Source organism: Trichosurus vulpecula, chromosome 2 (assembly GCF_011100635.1).
Source record: "Trichosurus vulpecula isolate mTriVul1 chromosome 2, mTriVul1.pri, whole genome shotgun sequence".
Taxonomy (NCBI): Eukaryota; Metazoa; Chordata; class Mammalia; order Diprotodontia; family Phalangeridae; genus Trichosurus; species Trichosurus vulpecula.
This window is the reverse complement of record NC_050574.1, coordinates 33,962,183-33,982,159: the sequence shown is the minus strand read 5'-3', so window position 1 is coordinate 33,982,159 and position 19,977 is coordinate 33,962,183. Positions and strand designations below refer to the sequence as shown.

The 19,977-nt window shown below is 50.6% G+C and overlaps 2 protein-coding genes across 6 annotated transcripts in view; one reads left to right on the top strand and one right to left on the bottom strand.

Moving 5' to 3' along the window:
* LOC118840446 (tyrosine-protein phosphatase non-receptor type 11-like) overlaps positions 1-6,183 on the top strand; it is a 39,001-nt gene extending 32,818 nt beyond the window's left edge. For 2 of the 5 annotated variants that reach the window (XM_036747958.1, XM_036747960.1), the window contains exons 9-16: positions 56-211; positions 304-435; positions 1,134-1,288; positions 1,393-1,460; positions 4,038-4,189; positions 4,372-4,469; positions 4,923-5,023; positions 5,150-6,183. In XM_036747958.1, coding sequence (XP_036603853.1) covers positions 56-211; positions 304-435; positions 1,134-1,288; positions 1,393-1,460; positions 4,038-4,189; positions 4,372-4,469; positions 4,923-5,007 — 846 coding nt within the window. In that variant the 3' untranslated portion in view covers positions 5,008-5,023; positions 5,150-6,183. Of the gene's footprint in view, positions 1-55; positions 212-303; positions 436-1,133; positions 1,289-1,392; positions 1,461-3,559; positions 4,190-4,371; positions 4,470-4,922; positions 5,024-5,149 lie in introns of those variants that run through there. The other 3 variants (XM_036747959.1, XM_036747961.1, XM_036747962.1) reach the window with 3 other exon arrangements.
* Positions 6,184-9,495: 3,312 nt separating this feature from the next.
* RNF223 (ring finger protein 223) lies at positions 9,496-10,248 on the bottom strand. Its single transcript, XM_036743141.1, has one exon. The coding sequence runs from the start codon at positions 10,234-10,236 to the stop codon at positions 9,496-9,498; it is 741 nt and encodes a 246-aa protein (XP_036599036.1). The 5' UTR covers positions 10,237-10,248.
* Between the last annotated feature and the right edge of the window lie 9,729 nt (positions 10,249-19,977).

Below are 19,977 nucleotides of genomic sequence, written 5' to 3'. Positions count from 1 at the left end.
CATGATTGTGACCATGACCATGACCACTGAGCAGCCTGCCCGTCCTCTCTTTCAGAGCATCCCTGAGGATGGGCAGACCCAGGAACCTGCGAAGGTGTACATAGCGACCCAGGGCTGCCTGCAGACCACGGTCAATGACTTCTGGGCCATGGTCTACCAAGAGAACACACATGTCATTGTCATGACAACCAAGGAGATGGAGCGAGGACGGGTGAGGGGACTGGCTTTGCTGGGTTTCGGGAGGAGGTTAGGTCACGTTCCCCAGCAGGGCCAGGCCTCATTGTCTCTCCTGAACCCCACCAGAACAAGTGTTTCCGCTACTGGCCGGATGAGCACTGCACAAAAGACTACGGCTTTGTGCGTGTGAGTCACGTAACAGAGAGGGAGGCTCAAGGCTACTACGTGCGGGAGCTGGAGATGGGGCGCACAGACAGGGTGAGCCTCCAGGGTGGCAGTGTGGGCGGGAGGGTGAACGGGATATCGGGCACCAGGAGGTGAGGACATGGAGATGATCTTCCCTGCCATACTTTGGGAGGGGGCTCAGGGGCCCAGGAGTCAGCCAGAGAGGTGGCAATGCCTACCTAGAAAACAAAAGTGGAGGGGTGACAGCTGGGGGGAGGCAGGACCTCTTCCCAAGATGCATTGGGGGTAGGGAGCATCTCATCCCTCTCTCCATACTCCTGCTTCTCAATTTAGTTTGAGTTAACAAACATTGATTTCTATGTGCCAGGCACTGTGCTGGGGGATGGGAGGGGGTGTGGGGAGGGGAACAGAGACAGAATCCCAACAGTTCCTGCCCTCAAGTAGCTTACATTCTAGAAAGAGTTCTGAGGTCAGAGGATCTGGATCCCGCATCTGACACCTACTGCCTCTATCAATCCACCAGTGTTTGTTAAGAGTTTCTTCCTAGGGGCCAGGTACGATGTTAAGCTCTGGAGATCCAAGAAAGACGAAAGACCTTGGGCAAGTCAGTTAACTTTTGGCATCAATTTCTTCAACTGTGAAAGAGGATCTTGGGCTAGAAAGCCCATACATAGATACATAAATGCAAAGTTTCTATGAAATAGTGGGGAAAGGAGAGCATCCGACACTCCTGACTCATGGACGCTCTCCTTCCCTTTGCCCCGGTCCAGGAGGAGCAGCCAAGGAAGGTAACACATTACCAGTACTTCAGCTGGCCAGACCATGGGGTCCCCACAGAGCCTGGTGGTGTTCTCAGTTTCCTGGACCAGGTGAACCAAGCCCAGAGCAGTGTCCCGGGCTCTGGGCCCATAGTTGTGCACTGCAGGTATTACTGTTGCCAGGGAAGGGGTGGCCACAGGGACTGGTGGGAATGGTGGGGGGGAGAGGCCACCAGCAAGCCCCTCTGGGGTGACTCTCTTTTGTCTCTAGTGCTGGCATTGGACGCACGGGCACCATCATAGTGATTGACATCCTGGTGGACACTATTCGCAGGCAGGGTATGGCTGCTCCCCAGCTCCCTGCACTCCCATGTTCCCTTTAGATTCCAAGCTTCATGTCAGTTCATCAGCATTTACTAAACTCCTACTGTTTGTCCAACCCTATGCTGGGCTCTTGGAGAAAGAGACATAGTTTAGATAAAACAAGATCCCTGCCCTCCCCAGGCCTGCTGTTTAGTGGGGGACATGACGTGAACACAGATAAATGCACAAGACTTCAAAATAAGCATGTTAAGAGTGAAGCCATTACCAAGCCAAGGAGATCATGGGGGGCTCCCTGGAGAAGGTAGCATTGGAATCAGGCTTTAAAAGATGAGCAGGAATTTTCAGTTAGAGCGAGAAAGGAAGAATATTCCAGGCATGGGGAACCTTGTGAAGTAATGCACAGAAGTGGGACACTGCAAGTGTGTTCAGGAACAGAGAGAAATCGGGTTGGTTGGAGCTAGACAGAGTGGTTTTAGGCTGTGGAAGGCCTTGAATGCCAGCTCAAGGAATTTGAACTTTAGTTGGGAGATCATAGGGAACCATGGGTGCTTTTGAGACTAAGGAGTAACATGACCATATTAGGCCTTGAAAGAAGTACTTGTGTTCTACCCACTGAGCCACCTAGCTGTTTGACTAAAGAGACATCTACACATCATTCCCAGTCTTCCCTAGAAAGGTGCTAGCTTGGATCCGAATGAGTTTGCTGAGGGAAAGAAGGTAAAGAGAACCCACAGCCCTTATTATGTTACAAGGCTGGGAGAAGATGAGGCAGTGAAGGAGAGAGGAGAATTGTTAGAGATTGGAGGGGCACAGGGAGAAATCAGTGGAGGAGAGGATTAACTTTAAGAAAGTGATGTTGTAAGTTGTTTTTTTAATCATGTCTGACTCTCTGTGACCCCATTTGGGGTTTTCTTGGCAGAGATACTGAAGGGTTGCCATTTCTTCCTCCAGCTCATTTTACAGATGAGGAAACTGAGGCAAACAGGGTGAAGTGACTTGCCCAGGGTCACACAGCTAGGAAGTGTCCGAGGTTGGCTTTGAACTCTGGAAGAAGAGGAGTCTTCCCGACTCCAGCCCAGGTGCCCTCTGCACTATGGCGCCACCTAGCTGCCCGAGAAAGTCTGATCCATTGTGTCAATTACTGCAGGAAGGTCCAGGGGGATGAAGACTTGGTACAGGAGGTCATCCAATGATGGTGGAGTGGCAGGGACAGAAGCCAGAGTGGTTTGAAGAGAGAGTGGGAGTAAAGAAGTGGAGGCATCATTTATAGACAGCTTTTTCTAGTTTTCTTGTATGGGGAGGGGGTAGATGGCACAGAAAAAGACTGGGAGTGTACATGATGTGGGTTCAAATCCCATTTCTGTCCCTTCCTACCTGTGTCAGTCGATAAGCATTTATTAAGCGTTTCTGTGTGCCAAGAGCTGGGGTTACACCAAAGGGCAACAGTAAGTGCCCTGTATGACTTTGGATAAGTCACTTAACTTCTGGTGCCTCAGTTTCCCCAACTGTAAAATAATGAGGTTGGGCTCGATGGCCTCTGAAGTCCCTTCCTGCTCTAGATAGATGAACTGATAGTTTGGGAAGATCGAGGGAAGACTTTTTGTAGAAGGTACCTCAGAGGTCACCTGGGGGAAAACCTCACCTGTGCCAATGCCCCTTTACCCTGTCTCTGGCGGGGGTCATCTAGTCTCTACTTGAAGAACTCTCTCATCAGGGGAAGCCTGTCCACTTCTGGATAACTCCAGTTGTCATCAAGTCCTTCCTTACTCTGGGCCAAAATCCACTTTTTGGGCAACTTTGGCCTTTTGGCGACTGTAGGAGATGTAGTGGATGGAGCCCTGGGCCAGGAGTCAGAAAGATCTGAGTTCAAAACCAGTTTCAGTAACTTACTAGCTGTGTGACCCTGGGCAAGACAGTTGACTACTGCCTGCCTCAGTTTCTTCACTTGTAAAATCGGAGTGATAATACCACCTACCTCACAGAGTTGTTGTGAGGATCAAATGAGATATTTTTAACTTAGCAGAGTGCCTAGCACACAGTAGGTACTATATCAATGCTTATTATCTTCCTCTTGTCTCGCCCAAGAAGAACAAGGCTCATCCTTCTTTCCACAGGTCAGCCCATGGAGTGCTTAAAGAGACGCTGGGGAGATGTGAAAGTGTTTGTGGGCGAGATGAAGAGGGACCAATGTTGAGGGAGAGATTGAAGAGAGAGGGGAAGAAAGCTGGGAAAGTGAGGGGGATGGGGATGGGATCCAGGGTACAGGGAGAAGGATTTGATTGTTCACAGTAGGAAGGCTGGCTGGCTTATCATTTGTGCCTGGAGAGAAGGAGAGAGGGCTGATGCAGAGACCAAGGTGGGGCTAAGGGGCTGTTGGATGATTTCAATCTTCTCATCAAAGCAGGGTGCTAGGACCCCATGTTGGGATCTGCCTGGTGGACCCTGGGGACCCTCTACCTCCGACTCCCATGACTCCAATGTTCCTGCCATTTGAATTGCATGTCTCTTCTGCCTCTCCCCCCCATCTCGGGCTGCACCCTGTGTCCTTAGGCCCCTTGTCCATGAAGTTAGTGTCTCTTCTTGTTCCCCCAGGGCTGGACTGTGATATTGACATCCCCAGGACCATCCAGAGGGTGCGGCAGCAGCGCTCTGGGATGGTGCAGACAGAAGCCCAGTATAAGTTTGTCTATATGGCTGTGCAAAGGCATATTGAAGGGGAGCAGTGGCGGTTGCAGGAGGAACAGGTGAACCAGACCTCCCCTCCCAAGCCCCCTCCCTCCATGCCCTCTGATCCCTTGTGCCCCATCCTGGGTAAACCTGCCTCCCCCTGCAACCCCTTGGATTCAGTCTCCTCCCCCCATTCCAGTTCCTTTCCCTGCCCTTGGCACCCACCTCCCCATACTGACCTCTGCCCCCCATCTTGCAGCGCAATAGGCGGAAGGAGCGGGAATATCTAAACATTCGCTCCCCGCCCTCGGACCCCTCCAGAAGCAAAGGGCTGTCACCCTCCAGGGCACAGTCTGTGTGAGTGGGTGGGGGAAGGTGGATGATGGTGGGGGGGTGGGGTGCTGAAGGGAATACAGGGGTGAGACACGGTGGGGAATAGGGTGGAATGATGGGGACTTCAGTACTGGATGGTGTGTTTGGGGGCCCAACCTGTCTGTGGGGGCGCTAGAGGAGAGGGAGTCCAGCACCTCCCCCAGCATTAGCCAAGGTTCCCACCAGGGGGCAGCAGATGACCATGGGCCCTATTGGGTAGCCCTGGGCTTCTGAGTGAACCCACCTCCCACCCCCCAAGAGCTAAGTGTCTCTTGGGGAGACTTGATAGGGGATGGCCGGTAGGAACCCAGAAAACAGACTTAGGAAAATAGACTTGGTGATTTGGGTGGGAGCTGAAAGGGGTTGCTACTAGCCTCCAGGTCTGCCCAAAAGCATCTCCCTACCTTGGGTCTGAGACCCAACTTTCTTCCCCACCAGGATGAGCGAGGATTCCACCTGCATCTATGAAAACCTGAATGTTAGGGCCCCCTCAGTATCTGGCCTAAGCAACGTGGGAAGATAAGGCTGAGGTCTCACAGGTACCCCGTGGGAGCGGGGTGGGGCTTGGGATTGGTGATGCCAACCTAGGTGAGGCTCTGGAGTTGGAGGGAGGTGGCTCTTCTGCTCTGGAGGGAGACCTTATACCCTCCCCTCCCTTTCCCCAGGGCTGAGCATGTTCACATCTGTCCGTCCTCTCCTCCTGCTGAAGCAAAGTCCCCCCAGCAGTGAGTGGAGCCTGCAACAGGAAGCCACCTGAGAGTCAAGGGGGAGAGCATGTGATCTGGGGGCTAACTGTGTTCCCCTTGCTCTGGCAATACCAGACTGGCTACAGGCTTTTCTTGGTTGGGGGTTTTAAAGAAAAAGGAATTTTTGGGGGGGGTTGTTTTGTAAAAAAAAAAAATTTGATAGCGATTTCTTGGGCCAAGACCTTTACAAGAAGATATATTCTGGAGGGGCTGGGGTCCCCCTTTCTCAGACCATACTATCCTTGCTCCCTTTCCTTGTGAGATCAAGCTAGGCTGGGGCCTGAGGTAGGGGTGGGCAGCCCCATCCTCTCTGTTTCTTTTTGCGTCTGAACCCTGTACCAGAAAGGAGCAGGAAAAGCTCAGGGGAAAACTACCCTTCTGACTGACAGGGGTGTGTGTGTGTGTGTGTGTGTGTGTGTGTGTGTGTGTGTGTGTGCATGCATGTGTGTTCACATGAAGGGGGTCTGTTTGGATCTTCTGGTGTGTTTCTTTGTGTAACTGAATGTGTGTGACACTGAACTTTTGAATGTGTGATACGTGCTTGACGAATGTGTACCATTTACCATGTGTCTGTGTGTGGGGAGTGTGTGTGTGTGTGTGTGTGTGTGTATCTGTGTGAGTCATAAGCATTTATTAAGTGCTTACTGTGTGCAAGGCCCTGTACTAAGCACCAGGGATACAGAGAAAGGCAAAACCATTTGTTTCCATGGTTTAGGAGCTCGAAGTCTAAGGGGGGAGACAGTCTGCAAAACTGCTGAATTCGAATTTGTGTGACTTGCACATATGACTCTGCATGTTGAAGTGCGTGTATGAATCTGGGTGGGGAGTCCCCTTTCCCCTCCTCTCCTCCAGTATCTCTGACTCCCTGTAGGCCTGTGAGCAGTCCCATCTTGGCCCCAGCATACAATTGGCTCCTTATGACTGTTTCTAGTAAATGCTGGACCTTCTCACAATGTGGGCTTTGAGCATTTATTTTTCCTGTGTCTGGCTGTGGGGGAGGGGGAATGAGTTGGTCTTGGCGCTCTGAAGTTTCCAGCCCTGCCCTCCTCCCTCCCCCAGCATCAGGCAGCTTCATGGACTGTCTTGGGAGGTGAGAGGTAAGGTGGATGTGAGAACTCAGGAAGCTGCTCCTCCCTGGCCCTCCCTAGTCTGCCTGGGTGACTGGGTGACAGACTGCATGCATCCCCATTCCTGAGGATGGGGAGAGGACATGTGGATGCTGATTGCATCTTGTCTGGGCACCAGTTTCATCTGTCTTGCAGGGGATGGGTTATGGGGTCTGAAGGTGGAATAGCCCCATTTGAGGGGTATGGGATGGATGGTAGGGAGGGGATACCTGAGGGCTTTGGCCCAAAGACAACACATATGATAGTCTCCTGTAGGGTGGGGGGAAGGGGAGAGGGGAAGAAGGTCCCACAGCTCCTTCCCCTCCCCCATGCCCTTTGTGTGCTTATCTCTGCCCAGCAAGAGTTATCCTTTGCCTCTTCAGGCAGGAGTTTGTCCTCTAAGCCTTCAGAGGTGCTTGGGGACAACCATAGCTCAGGCTAATCCTGGATGCTGCTCTAGCAGCTTGTCCATTCTCCTTACTCAGTTCTCCCCTCCCCATTAAGCCTGGATCCTAGAATCTGCCTCCTCCTTTGGGGTGCTCAGGGAGGACCAGCACCTCTGGTGGGAGGGCTTGCTGATCCCTTTTGGGGCTACTTGTCCACCTCTGGTGTTCGCCTTCACCCAACCCTCACCTGTGGCTCCAAGAAGCTGTAGCACACAGAGGCCATACCCTGGTAAACCATCTTGGCAGACAGGCTAAACCAGGCTGAGGTTAACTGAGGGGCCTCAAACCCATTGGTGAGTTGGGGGGGTGTCTTCCCCAAGTATGAGAAGACTTCCCCTGGAGGAGTGGGCAGGCGAAAACAATTTGTTCCAATGGTCGAAGCAGATGCTGTGGAGCACTTAGAGTGTGGTCAGACATTGGAGACACCAAAGCTATCTATCCACTGCATTCTGGGCCATCACCACCCATCTACATCCATCACCAAGCATCCTGCCTTTTGTCTTGCCATTGGACTTCGATGATTTAGGAGAGTGAGGCAGAGTCGGCTTTGCTAAATCCAATCCACGAGCAAGTCATTGGTCATTGGTTCTCCTGCCTTCCCTTGTTCCTCTCCTTCCTCCCACCTTCTAAGTGTTTATGTGTCTCTCCCTTCTGGCGTTGTCACTAGCTCTCCTCTCTTTGCTTTCCACCTTAATAAAAGCTTGTTGGATTGGACAGATTTAATCCATTCCCCTTCCTACACCAGCAGCCACTTTCACTGTCATCTTTATGTAGAGAACGCTCAGATTGCTGGTTCTAGTCTCAGTTTCTCCAGTCCATCATTGCCCATGGCTGCTGGACACATAGCAGCCTGGATCATCTGCCAACATCTCCATCTTAAAATGTCTGAAACAGAGCTCTCCTTTTTCCCTAAGTCCACCTCCCCTCCTATTCATGTATTTAACACACACTTATTAAGGACTTACTCTTTGCCAGGTACTGTACTGGGCACTGGAAACACAGAGAGCAAAAATGATGCTGTCCCTGGTCTCATTAAGCTTACATTCTAATGGGACTACCACTGTCTCAGAGATTTGGTCTTGGCTCAGGCCCTCCAGTCAATAGTATCTGATGCACCTGGGATCATCTGAAATATCATCTGAAGCACCTGGCACCTGGTGTGCCCGTGCCTCTGGGTGTGTGTGTGCGAGCGCACATGCTTTAATGAGACCTATGAAGAACTCTTTAGCAGCTCAGGTCAGTACCTTTTCCTGACTTGGATTCAAGGACACTTGATTTCATAGACTGCCTCAAACATTTCCTAGCTGTGTGACTCTGGGCAAGTCACATAACCTGTCTTTCCCAGTTCCCTCATCTGTGAAAGGGGGAGAATGTTAGTGCATATTTCCCTCCCAGGGTTGTTAGGAGGAGCAGATGAGATGATACATGTAAAATGTTTTGCAGACTTCCAAGGGAAAATGCTATAAAAAGGTCATATGGCTTCGATCTTGTAGTTTGGACTTGGCCACCATCATACAGCCTGAATGGACGCCAGCTCTGTCTGTGGTGCCGCTCTGCCCTCACACTTAATTAATAAATGCTTTAGACCTGAACAAAGAGTGAATCCTTGAAGCACACGAGGCTGCTTAGACACCAGGGAGATCCTGCTCCCACCTTCTCTGGTACTCTGTTCTACCTGGGATGAGTCTAGAAACCCCCAGACGCTGAAGTCAAGGTTTTCTTTTTTTTTCCACACAGGCACAGATACAAAATTATTTATTTCTTTAACAAACAAAACAGCAATTAACAAAGGAGGGGGACAGATATTGCCCCTTGATTCCTGATGGCTCCCCGATCACAGCACAGTCATAGGTCTATGGGGTAGGAGGATTGGGAAATGGAAACTTTGCCAGTAGTTAATGCCCAAGATCCACTCAGACCAGTGGAATAATGTGGGGGGAGGTATTAGAGAGGTCAGCAAAGTCTGGCTCAGTGCCCCCACCTGAAGACAGGTTCTACTAGTGGGGGAGGAGGGATTAAGGTCCGAAGCAGTCAGACCAGGGAAGGGGGGGGCAGTGATCCTTGAGGAAGGACACTACATGTTGGGCAGGGAGGGCTGGAGAGCAGGATGGGGTCCAGGAGAGGGGAGGGACCAGCCCTGCCCAGTCTGGGGGAACCCTAGAGAGAGGATGGTGGGGAATACACCAGAGCCTCAGGAGTGAAATGTCCACATAACAATAAAAATAAAAATAAAATACACACAGGCTATAGAAAATTACATTATCACTGTCCCAGGGGACAACCATCCTCACCCACCCCGCCCTCCCCACCTAGTTCTTTTTCACATTTTAATGAAGGATCCATTAGAAAGCTCTGGACCAGGAGCCAGCAGACTGGGGGTCAAGTCCCAGCTCTGCCCCGGCTCATTATATGACCTTTCCAAGTCACTTCCTTTGTAAAGGAGTTAGGGACTAGGTGCCCAGTAAGGTTCTTCCAGCTCTGACATGTCTGTGAATCTATGATGACTCTACTAAGTATTACCTCCTCACTTCATACCCCCTCCCATGCTCCCCAAACAATCAGGTCCTTGAGAGTCAGTCTCATCATGTAGACCCTGGGAGGCTGAGGAGGCTGGGCAGGGGGACGTCCAGCAGCCAGGGAGTCAGTCAGGCTAGCCAGGGGTCCAGGCCAGATTATTGCACTCAGAGGGGGTGGGGTGGGGGTGGGGCCCAGCCTAATTATCACTCGTAGGGAAAGCGGAGGGGGTGGGCCGGTGAACTACCGAGGAAGAGGGGCTGGTGAAGCAGCGTAGGTTGCCAGTCTTGAGGGCGCACTGAACGGGCCACAGGACGATACAGAAGAGAATGATCAGCAGCACGGTGATGAGGACGACTCTTTTCCAGTCACTGCAGTAGGAACATCTGGCCAGGAACCCTCTGCGTCGAGGTGGGATGGGGGACGGGAGAGGGACAGTATCTGGCTTGCTCAAGCCCACATCCAAACAGATGCAGGTAGGGGGCTCGGATGTGCTAGGAGACAAGGGGGGCCTGTAGCACAGTTTGCTCCCGTCCATCCAGACAGGCTCCTCCTTCCGCAGATGTGGGGCCAGCGAGGCCAGCAGCTCTTGGTTGGTGCGCAAGGCCGGGGCGCCGGTCAGCGGCACAGGTGTGGGCTGGCGGCAGAGGGGGCAGGGGATCGTGTCGTCCGACTGCCCGGCAGGCTGGGCTGCCATGAGCCGAGCCAGGCACTCCAGGCAAAAGACATGAGTGCAAGAAAGGACCTTCGGTGTCTTAAAGATATTATCATAGCCCGTAAAACAGATGGAACACTCCAGCGGGGAGGATACTTTCTCTGGTCCGTCCTCGGGGGAGCCCGGGGCTGAAGGGGACATGGGCATCATGGGCACCACCGCTGTGGGGCTGTTCGGGCCTGGTGGGGGCACCCCCGTGTGCCACACTTGCTGGGTTGACGACATGTTCTGATCTAGGAAGACAAAGGGGAGACTGAGTCGGAGACCAGAAAGCCCCTCCCCCTTCTCACCCCATCTCTCGTTCTCAGAGTTCTCAGAGAAGGAAGGAGGCTTGGCAGCCCTGTTCTGCTCCCTGTCCCCTCCATTCCTGGGAAGTCCTGCTTTATACCTAACCCAAGTCATTCCTGCTATCATCTGAATTCATCCATTGCCCTCCATTGGGTCTAGACGAGATCACCCTCCTTGGAGTATAGCTGAGTCTGGGGTTGAACACCTCTTGGAAGTCTTGGTAAGAGATAGCTCTTATCTCCTTTGGTCTTCACAACAACCCTGTGACCGAATCATTGTTCTTATCCGATTTTACTGCTGATGATGTTGGGGCCCATCAGTGTTAAGCTAGTGTTAGTGCCAGGATTTGAATCCATATCCTTCTGAGTCCGGGACTAACATGTTATTAGCTGTGCCAGCCTGCCTCCAAGGACTGGAATTCTGGATGGATTCAAACCTAAGTCTTTTTGATGCCAAGTTCAAAGAAAAGCATATTCTTTAACTGAAATTCTCAGTCTGTTCAGTTGTGTCCCACCCTCTGAGACCCCATCTGGGATTTTCTTGACAAAGATATTGGAGGGGTTTTCCATTTCCTCCTCCAACTCATTTTACAGATGAGGAAGCTGAGGCAGGCAGAGTTAAGTGACTTGCCCAGGGTCACACAGCTAGTAAGTATCTGAGGTTGGATTTGAACTCAGGTCTTCCTGACTCTGGGCGCTCTATCCACCGCAGCGCCACCTAGTTGCCCCATTCTTAGGTTAACCCTGTGGAAGTAAAAGGGAAGGTAGTCTACATCTCTTGCTAACCACCCTGACTCTGGGCTTCCTTTTCCCTTAGCAAGCCTGGTGTGTGTGTGTGTGTGTGTGTGTGTGTGTGTGTGTGTGTGTGTGTATTAGGGGAGGGCAGTTACAGAACCCCTCCCTCCCAAGCAGCTCCTGGGTTTCAGCTTAATCATCTATGAGGGGCTGGCTGAGTGGAGAGAGGGAGGGAGGGAAGGAAAGCTGGGCCAGAATCCAAGGCCTGGTTTGTCCCCCTGCATCCAGGATGTTTTGGGAAAGAGAAGGGGAGCTATGGGGACCATCATGGTTAAGGGATAAGAAATTTTCATTAGACCTTGTTGGAGGAGTCAGGAAGGAAGGACATTGAATGGAGGCCTTGTTTCCTTAATGTGTGTGTGTGTGTGTGTGTGTGTGTGTGTGTGTGTGTGTGTGTGTTGGGGGGGTTATCATCTCTCATTCATCACATCCTTATTTACAGCCTGGGGCCCTGTGCAGGCTGTAGGGCTAACAGTAACCTTGGCCAAGAGAAAGAGGGTAGCTGGGAGGAAGAGATACAGTTCTCAGGGAGACCTTGGGTTAAACTGGGAGATATGAACCTGGAGCCTCACACCTGAAGGAGGATGCCTGTTGACCTGTCCCAAGCTGACCCCATCATCATGCCCCACCACCCCCCTCTAAGCCCACCCTTCCTGTCAAACTCCCTAGTTCTGTGGATGGTACTGCCATCCATCTGGGTACCTGGATTCACAACCTGGAAGCTCTCTCTGCCCTACCACTCCCTGCCTCCTGTCCCCATCCAATCAATGGCCACATCTTGTCAATTTCATTTCTACTTCTCTCCTGTCAGTTCCCTTCTCTCCACTCACAGGGCCTGCCAGTCTCACCACCACTCACTTGGACTGTTCTATTCAACAGACCTGGGTGAAACCTCTCATGTGCAGAGCGAGATCAATGCTAGATGCATACAGATCTCCTTGCCTCTGGGCTGTCCCCACTCTGATCCAACCTCACCCTCCACTCCTACAGCTCCCAAATTAATCACTGAGATACATCTGGAGTTAGAGTCTACTAGAGTGACCCTGGGCAAGTTTGAGACGGTTTCATTCCCTGGTAAAGGAGAGAGACAGTGTCTTGGTAGATAGAAGGCCAGCCTTAGGTTCAGGAAGACCTGGGTTCGTCTCACCTAAAATACTAATATTGGTCTGTGTGACCCTGGGCACATTATTTAACCTCCCAGTGCTCCACAAGGGTAGAGGGAGTTTCCTGTGTCAAGGAAAGCAGACTCATCCCTAGTTCTAATAGCACCTCTCTATGCAAAGTGCTCTGTAAACATTGGAGGCCTGGGAAACCTCAGCTCTCATCCCCTCCCTCTCCCAAGCCAGTAGCTGTAGTTTTTCACACCCTGGGTATAGGTTTGAGGGATGGGGGGAACTGCAGAATGACCCTCCCCCTCCCAAGCATTTCCCAAGGTTTCAGCTCAATCGGCTCTGAGGGGCTGCCCGAGAGTGTCTGGTTGGGTGTGGGGAGGGAGGGGAATCTGGGCCAGAATCCAAAAGCCTATCATTTCCTTGTTCAAAAAACTACACTGGCTCCCTAGGCCTGTAGGCAAAAAATAAAAACTTCTTCGCCTGACTTTTAAGGTTCTCTCATCCAATGGTTCTAACCTCATTTCAAATTACTCCCCGACAAGAAAAATCCATCAAGTTCTGGACTCAGGGTCAGAAGATCCAGGCTTCAGTTCCAGCTCTGACACTCACCAGTTGCACATGGCCTTGGGAAATCACTGCCCTGTTCTCAGTTTCTCTCTCTTTAAAATGGGCATGATATCCCAGTCATGCCCAGCTCACATGGTGCTTGGGAGGCTCCAATGAGAGCATGTATTAAAAGTGCTAGAGAAATGTTAGTCCTTGTGATGACAGGATAATGACTGTGACTTTCCCATGAGCCTGACCTACAGTCTTTTACTTCTGTCTTCCATGCCTGGAATGCCCCTCCTTCCTCATCTCCACTTGTCAAAAATCCTTCCCTTCCTTCCACATTCAGCTCAGATACCCTGCTTCCATCTCCAGGAAACCATTCCTGGCTGAAAATGCCTGCTCCCTCCTCCAACTGTCTGGGAGCACTTTGGAGCTCTCCTCCAGCTCCCCTAGCCCCCACCTAATCTACTCATCGCCTTGCCTCATTATGCCAAGGAGAAAGTAAGCCCATTGAGCGCAGGGGCTGTGTTGCTCTTTATCCAGCATTGCCCCAAGGCTCGAACATAGCAGAAGCTAATAAATGCTTGTTGCATTGAAGGTAAGGAGAGGGCCCTGAGTGACAGGGAGAGGGGGGCAGGAGGACATGGAGTTTACCAAATATTTCACTCTTGTCCTCTCTCGGGAGCCTCCCAGCTCCCCTGTGAAGTGGGGATGACACCCCATGCATACTCTCTCCTAGCGGCTCCTGCCTCTGCTCTGGAGCTAAAGGATCCAGACTCTGCAAAGGACCCTAGGGGCCATTGAGTCCAAGCCCCCAGGACAAGGGATGTTCAAAGACTTGTCCGAGGTCCTGGAGGTAATTGAGCATCAGGAGCGAGATTAGACTCCAGGGCCTGTGCTTTTTCCACTGATCACTATCTTCCTATTTTAAAGATGAGAAAACTAAGGGTCATCCATAGGGAGTGACCTGCCCAGCCTCATACAGCTCACAGGTGGCAGCGTCTGAATTTGAAACCAGGACATAGCGCCCATTCCATTCTGCTGGTCTGACTCCAAACTTGTTCTACTGAGGTCTTTGAGATGAGGCTGGGTGGTGGCCCTTCTTGTAGAGGATTTAACCCAGTGAGAGAATACAAGCAGCGCTCTATAGACTCCACAATATATTAAAATGCTAGCTATTAGTATGAGTAAGGATTTTAGGGTGGGGGTAGGGCTTGGACTAGGTAGCTACTGAGATCTCTCCCAGCTCTGACATAATGAAATCCTACGATCAGGGGCCAGAGCACCCCTCTTGAAATCCTCTGTGACCTTGGACAGGTCACTTCTCTCTGGACCTCAGTTTCTCTATCTGTAAAATGGAATATGACAAAGTTGTTGTTCAGTCATGTCTGACTCTTGCAGACACCATTTGGCGTTTTCTTGGCAAAGATGCTGCAGTGATTTGCTATTTCCTTGTCCAGCTCATTTTACAGATGAGGAAACTGAGGCAAACAGGGTGAAAGTGACTTGCCCAGGACTATACAGCTAGTATTGTGTCTGAGACTGGATTTAAACTCAGGCCCTTTTGATTCCAGGGCCAGGACTCTAGCCAAAATAAGACTAAAGGATGACTCCATGTGTGTGTGTGTGTGTGTGTGTGTGTGTGTGTGTGTGTGTGTGTGTGTGTGTGTGTATGATAATATAGGAGCTCTCACCTCTACCTCCTGGCCTCCCTGACTCTCTCCAAGTCTCCCCAAAAGTCTCCTTTCTACAAAAAGCCTTTCCCACTTAATTCAAGTGCCTCCCAGATGAGTGGGTTATCTCCAATTTATCCACTTATATCATTTGATCACAGCTGTTTACAATTTGTCCTCTCAATGGGACTGTAAGCTCCCTAAGGGCAGAGACTGTCTTTTGCCTTTTTTTTTTGTATTCCCCAATACTTGGCACAGTTTCCAGCACACAGTAGGAGCATAATGTTCAGTGACTGGCTGAACTGGAGACGAGAACTTTGCCAGCTGCTCGTGAGCATCCCTTGGCCACTGGGCTGAGCCCAGGGCCCAGCCAAACTGTCTTTGATGTAGCTAGTACCCAGGCTGTGCCTATCGCCAATGTCCCCATCACCTTCTCCTCAGATCAGAACCTGTTTGGACCTTACTTGGTGGCAGAGTCATCAGGGCCAACAAATATTTATTTCTCACTGGGGCGGGTTCCAGAAAGGGAAGTCACACCTGTGGCCATGCCCTGGCTGCCAGTGACTGTGGGAACCAAGCAGGAGTGGGGCAGGCTCTATACTGGATACTTGAGGAGTTGGGTCATCAGAGCCCGAGAGAATTGCAGGCCTGTGACTCATCTGGAACATGAGATCTGGGAATGACAGCATGTGACCTGCCACTTGACTAACAGTGTGCCTCATGTAGTGGAATTAGGCCTGGGTTCAAGTCCTGACTCAGCATCTGACCTGCTGGGCCATCTTACCCACGTCCCTGCCTTCTCTGGGCTTCTGTCTCCTCCTCTCTGAAAAGAGGGCCCTTCCAGCTTCTTTAAGTCTCTGAAGTTCCAAGAGACCGAGGAAGGTGCCCAGACAGAGCTCCACCTAGCATGAATGCACCTACTGTTTGAAGTCATCAGTGGAATTCTTAATTGGAGACTCTCAATCTCCTGCTACCCCTTGGGCATTTTCTCGGGCTGTTCCTCCCTCCCCCTCTCGGTCTATAGATCTCCCCTGCTTTCTATAAATCTGACACCATCTTCCTGAATTCAAATCCAGCCATAGACACTTACTGGCTGTGTGACCCTGGGCAAGTCACTTCACCCTGTGTGCCTCAGTTTCCTCATCTGTAAAATGAGCTGGAGAAGGAAATGGCAAACCACTCCAGAATCTTTGCCAAGAAAACCCCAGATGAGGTCACAGAGAGTCAGACATGACAGAACAACAAAATTCTACCTTCCACAGGAAGCCTTCCCCAACCCTTCTTCATTCCAGGGTCTTCATTTTATTATTTCCCAGTTATCCTTTATAGAGTTTGCTTTGTATATATTTGTCTCTCCCATTAGACTAGAAGATCCCTGAAGGCAGGGCTTGTCTTTTGTCTTTCTTTGTATTCCCAGCACATCATAATGCTTAAAATAATAATGCCTATTGATCCAAATTGTGATTTTTATCATGTGTGGGTTTGTGTGTGTTTTCTGTGTGTGTGGCACATACCTCCAAAATGAAGCTTGAAGTCAACTGGGAAATCTGATTTAAAATACAAATATTTCTTTTGCAGAAGTGGATGTATGTGACAGCTAAAGCCTTCATTTGAAGTCAGAGGACCTAGGCCCATTGTTTGGCCTTGGGAAAGTCCCAGCATCTGTCTGACCCAATTGCCCTTCTGTAGACATGGAAGCTGAATCAAATGGCCCAGTACAACCTCCAGGTTGGCATCGGAGGATCTGGGTTCAAAATTACCCTTTGCTACTTTTTGCCAGTGTGACCTTCATGGAATAATTTCAATTTTCTGGGCCTCAGTTTCTTTAACTGCAAAATGAGGGGGTTGGGTTTGGTGGCCTCAGAAGTTCTTTTGAGCACTAGGCTTAGAATCCTGTGATCTTCTCTGGGGGTGTTTCTATGAAACAAACTTTAGGCTGTGAGTAGGTTGAACTCCTGAGAAGGTGCTGGCTATAATCATAGCTCTTGTTCTTGGGCGGGGGGTGGGGGGGTGGGGGGTGGGGAGGAGAGTGGGTTGGTCGTTTGTCACTGCAGATTTGAGGACTGATTTTACATAATTTCCCTTTACCCATCTCTGTGTTCCAGCCAGGCCACCCTATTTGCTGTTCTCTGTCTACACAGCATTCTCTCTCCCACCTCCCAGTCTTTGCATGGGCTATCCCCAATGCCTGGTGTGCACTCCCCTTTCAAGTCCTTCTGCTAGGAACCCTAGATTCCTTCAAAGTTGAGGTCAGGGGCCTCCTCCTTCCTGATGCCCCTTAGGCATTAACACTGTCTTTCTGCTCCTAAATTATACTCTATTGTATTGTATTTATGTTAGAATGGGGAAAGTGCTGGATTTGGGTTCAAATACAACCTTTTTCTCTGTGTCAATTTGGGAGTCATTTAATTTCTCTGGGCCTCAGTTTCCTCACCTGTCAAGTGAGGAGATTGCACAAGAAAGCCTCACAGTTCCCTTTTAGCTCTAAACCTATGATTCCTTCAAGTAAGCTGCAAGCTGGAGTTGCTTTGTTTTTGTCTCTGGCACATAGTAGGTACTTAATAAATGCCCAGTGACTCCACATTGAACTGAACTGAGGTATCACCTGAGGGGCAGGCAGAACCACAAACCTCAAAGCTTCAATAGGGCCAGAAGCCGGGCTGGGGCTTACACCCTGGAGAAGCACTAGAGGGCACCACAGGACACAGAGAGATGGACCTAGAGGCAGGAAGACCTGAGTTCAAATCCAGCCTCATGCACTTACTAGCTACTTCGCCTATCTGCCTCAGCTTCCCCATCTGTAAAAGGGAGCACCTTGCTCCCAGAGTTGTGAGAATTACACAAGATAGTACTTATAAAGGGGTCTATAAATTTGTTGTTGAATTTCAGTCATGTCCAAATCTTCATGGCTGTATTTTGGGATTTTCTTGGCAAAGATAGTGGAGGGGTTTGCCATTTCCTTCTCCAGCTCATTGTACAGATGAGAAAACTGAGGCAAACAGGGTTAAGTTAGTTGCCCAGGTTCACACAGCCAGTAAGTGCCTGAGGTCATGTTTGAACTCAGACCTTCCTGAATCCAGGTCCAGAACTCTATCCACTACAGTGCCACCTAGCTGCCCTGCTTTATAAATGCTAGCCATTTTAAGTTTTTTTTTACATGCCCACCACTGAGATGTGACTGTAATGCTCATACAGAAACCCATGACCTCATTTGTAGGGGTGAGGCTTCTGCAGAGAAAAAGTACCAGCTTTGCAGGAAGGAGAGGTCTGGGTTCAGGTGTCAGTTCTGATGTGGCTGGGTCTCAGTTTCCTCATCTGCAAAAAAGGGGTGGTAATACCCGTCCTCTGTCCCTCACGGGGTAGTGCAGAAAGTATTTTGTAAGAGTCATTTTGGAAGGGCTGTTGGGAACATTAAAGATAGCTGTGGGCCTCCTCCTGGATCAGAAATGTACATACATCTAAGATCAAGGCCTCCAGGCTGTCCCCTCCACTTGCCTTCCCTTCCTCTCCCATTTCCTTTAGCTTCTAGGCTGGGGCTGGCTGTTCCAAGCATTGGGGTGGGGGTAGGGGGCTCGGGCTGGGCAAGGGCAAGTTTTCTGAAAGGTACATTTCCTGTCTCCTGGCAAAGGAACTTGCCCAGCCCGATGTTCCAGTCTGACACAGAGCGAGATCTCGAAGCCAACCTTTATAATAACAGACTGACTATCCTGGGGCAGGAAATTGTCACTTCCACCTGGAGGCTTTGGGGAGGCCTCCCTCTGGCCCCTCAGACCTAGCGTCCCTGCTTCCTTCCTTGCCTGCCAGGTGCTATGTTCTCCAGGGGCTCCAGGGGCAGGAAGGAGCCTCCCAGTCTCAGCTCTCTGCCCCTGCCCTCAAGCAGACACAAGGATGCACACTCACAAACTCACAGCCACTCACAACTTTAAGGTTTGCAAAGGCCTTTCTCACAATAACTAGAGGCAGAATTATTCTCATTTTACCAATAAAGAAACTGAGGCACAGAAAGACGAATAATAATAACAGCTGGCATTTATGGATCACTTTAAGGTTTGCAAAGCACTTTACAAAGGTTCCCTCATTTGACCCTCACAACCTTGGAAGGACAGACCAGGAAACTGAGGAGGGCAGAAGTTAGGTGACTTGTCCAAGGTGCCATAGCTACCAAGTGTTTGAGGCAGAGTTTGAACTCAGGTCTTCATAACTGCAAGCCTGGCATTGCCATTTATAACAAAGCCCAGCTCTTCTGGAATGAGAGGTGGCCAGCGAAGGTAGAAAAGAACCCTGAACTTGAAGTCAGAGAATCTATGCTCCAAGTCCATCTCTGTCAAAGACAGCCTGTGTGACCTTTGGTTATTCACAACTTCCCTGGGACTCAGTTTTCTTATTTGTAAAAGGAAAGAGTTAGATTAGATAAGTTGTTTTCGTTGTTGTGTTGTTTCTTCATAATCCCATTTAGGATTTTTGTGGCAGGGATGCTGGAGCAGTTTGCCATTTCCTTGTCCAGCTCATTTTACAGATGAGAGACAAACAGGGTGAAGTGATTTGTCTAGGTCACACAGCTAGGAAGTATCTGAGGTCAAATTTGAACTTAGGTCTTCCTGACTCCAGGCCCAGCACTCTATGCACGATGGTGCCCCCCAGCTGTCCCCCAACTTCAGAGATTATCTAATCTAACTCTTCCTTTCCTGACTCCTTTCCCTAGCCTAGTCTTCTGGAGACTAACCTCTGTCCTCCCTGATGTGTGATGGCCCAGTGGGGGCCATCATGGATGAGGGAGTCTGTAGCTGTGGACTGTGGGGCTGTGGGCAAGATGCTGATGAGTCAAGGTTAAGGGGGGACCATGTGGGAAGGGGGCACAGCTCAGGTGACCTGCATCATTGATAACTGTGGGATGTCAATGGGACATCCCTATCTCAGCTCTTCTTGTCTGTCCTACCCCACTCCCCACTCCCTTGCAGTGGCTGCCATTTAGCCAGTCAGGTACCCAGTGTTCCTGGCTCTGTCCTCCTCCCTTCCCAAACTTTCTCCTATGAGGAAGTCAGACCCAGGGCTTCGTCTGGTATGAGCCTGATTCCTTGGACAATGTAAGGTTTTGAATGACATTTGGGACATACGTAGATGGAAAAAGGGTGTATTTGGGTTACTTTTAGTAGGGAGGGAGGGGTGGGAATAATTCCTTATTGGCTCCTCTGGAATCACCCTCTAGGCAAACATCCAGTCTGCCTCTGGGTAGAATCTGGCTTCGCCTTTACCCTGGGTTTCCCCTCTCCCCCAGAGTCAGCACCTTGGTTTCCTTGCCTACCACCCCAAAGCAGAGGGTGCCACTAGTAGGGGAACACCCTTTCTGGTTTCCATGGCAGCTCAGAGGGGCTCGAAGCCCTGAGGATAGGGGCAGGTCCCCCATGGGTCTCCCCACCTCCAGAGGGGCTCATCTGTCCCCTCCCAGCTTTATGGACAGCCACCATGTGGCCATTAGCAAGCCAGCCCAGCCCTAAAGACTCTGGTTAAACAAGTTTCCCCAGGAGCAGGCTGCTGGTTTGAGGGGTGGGT

Bases quoted from the DNA above. Each gene is read 5' to 3' on its own strand.
- RNF223 (XM_036743141.1), bottom strand. From the start codon at position 10,236: ATGTCGTCAACCCAGCAAGTGTGGCACACGGGGGTGCCCCCACCAGGC.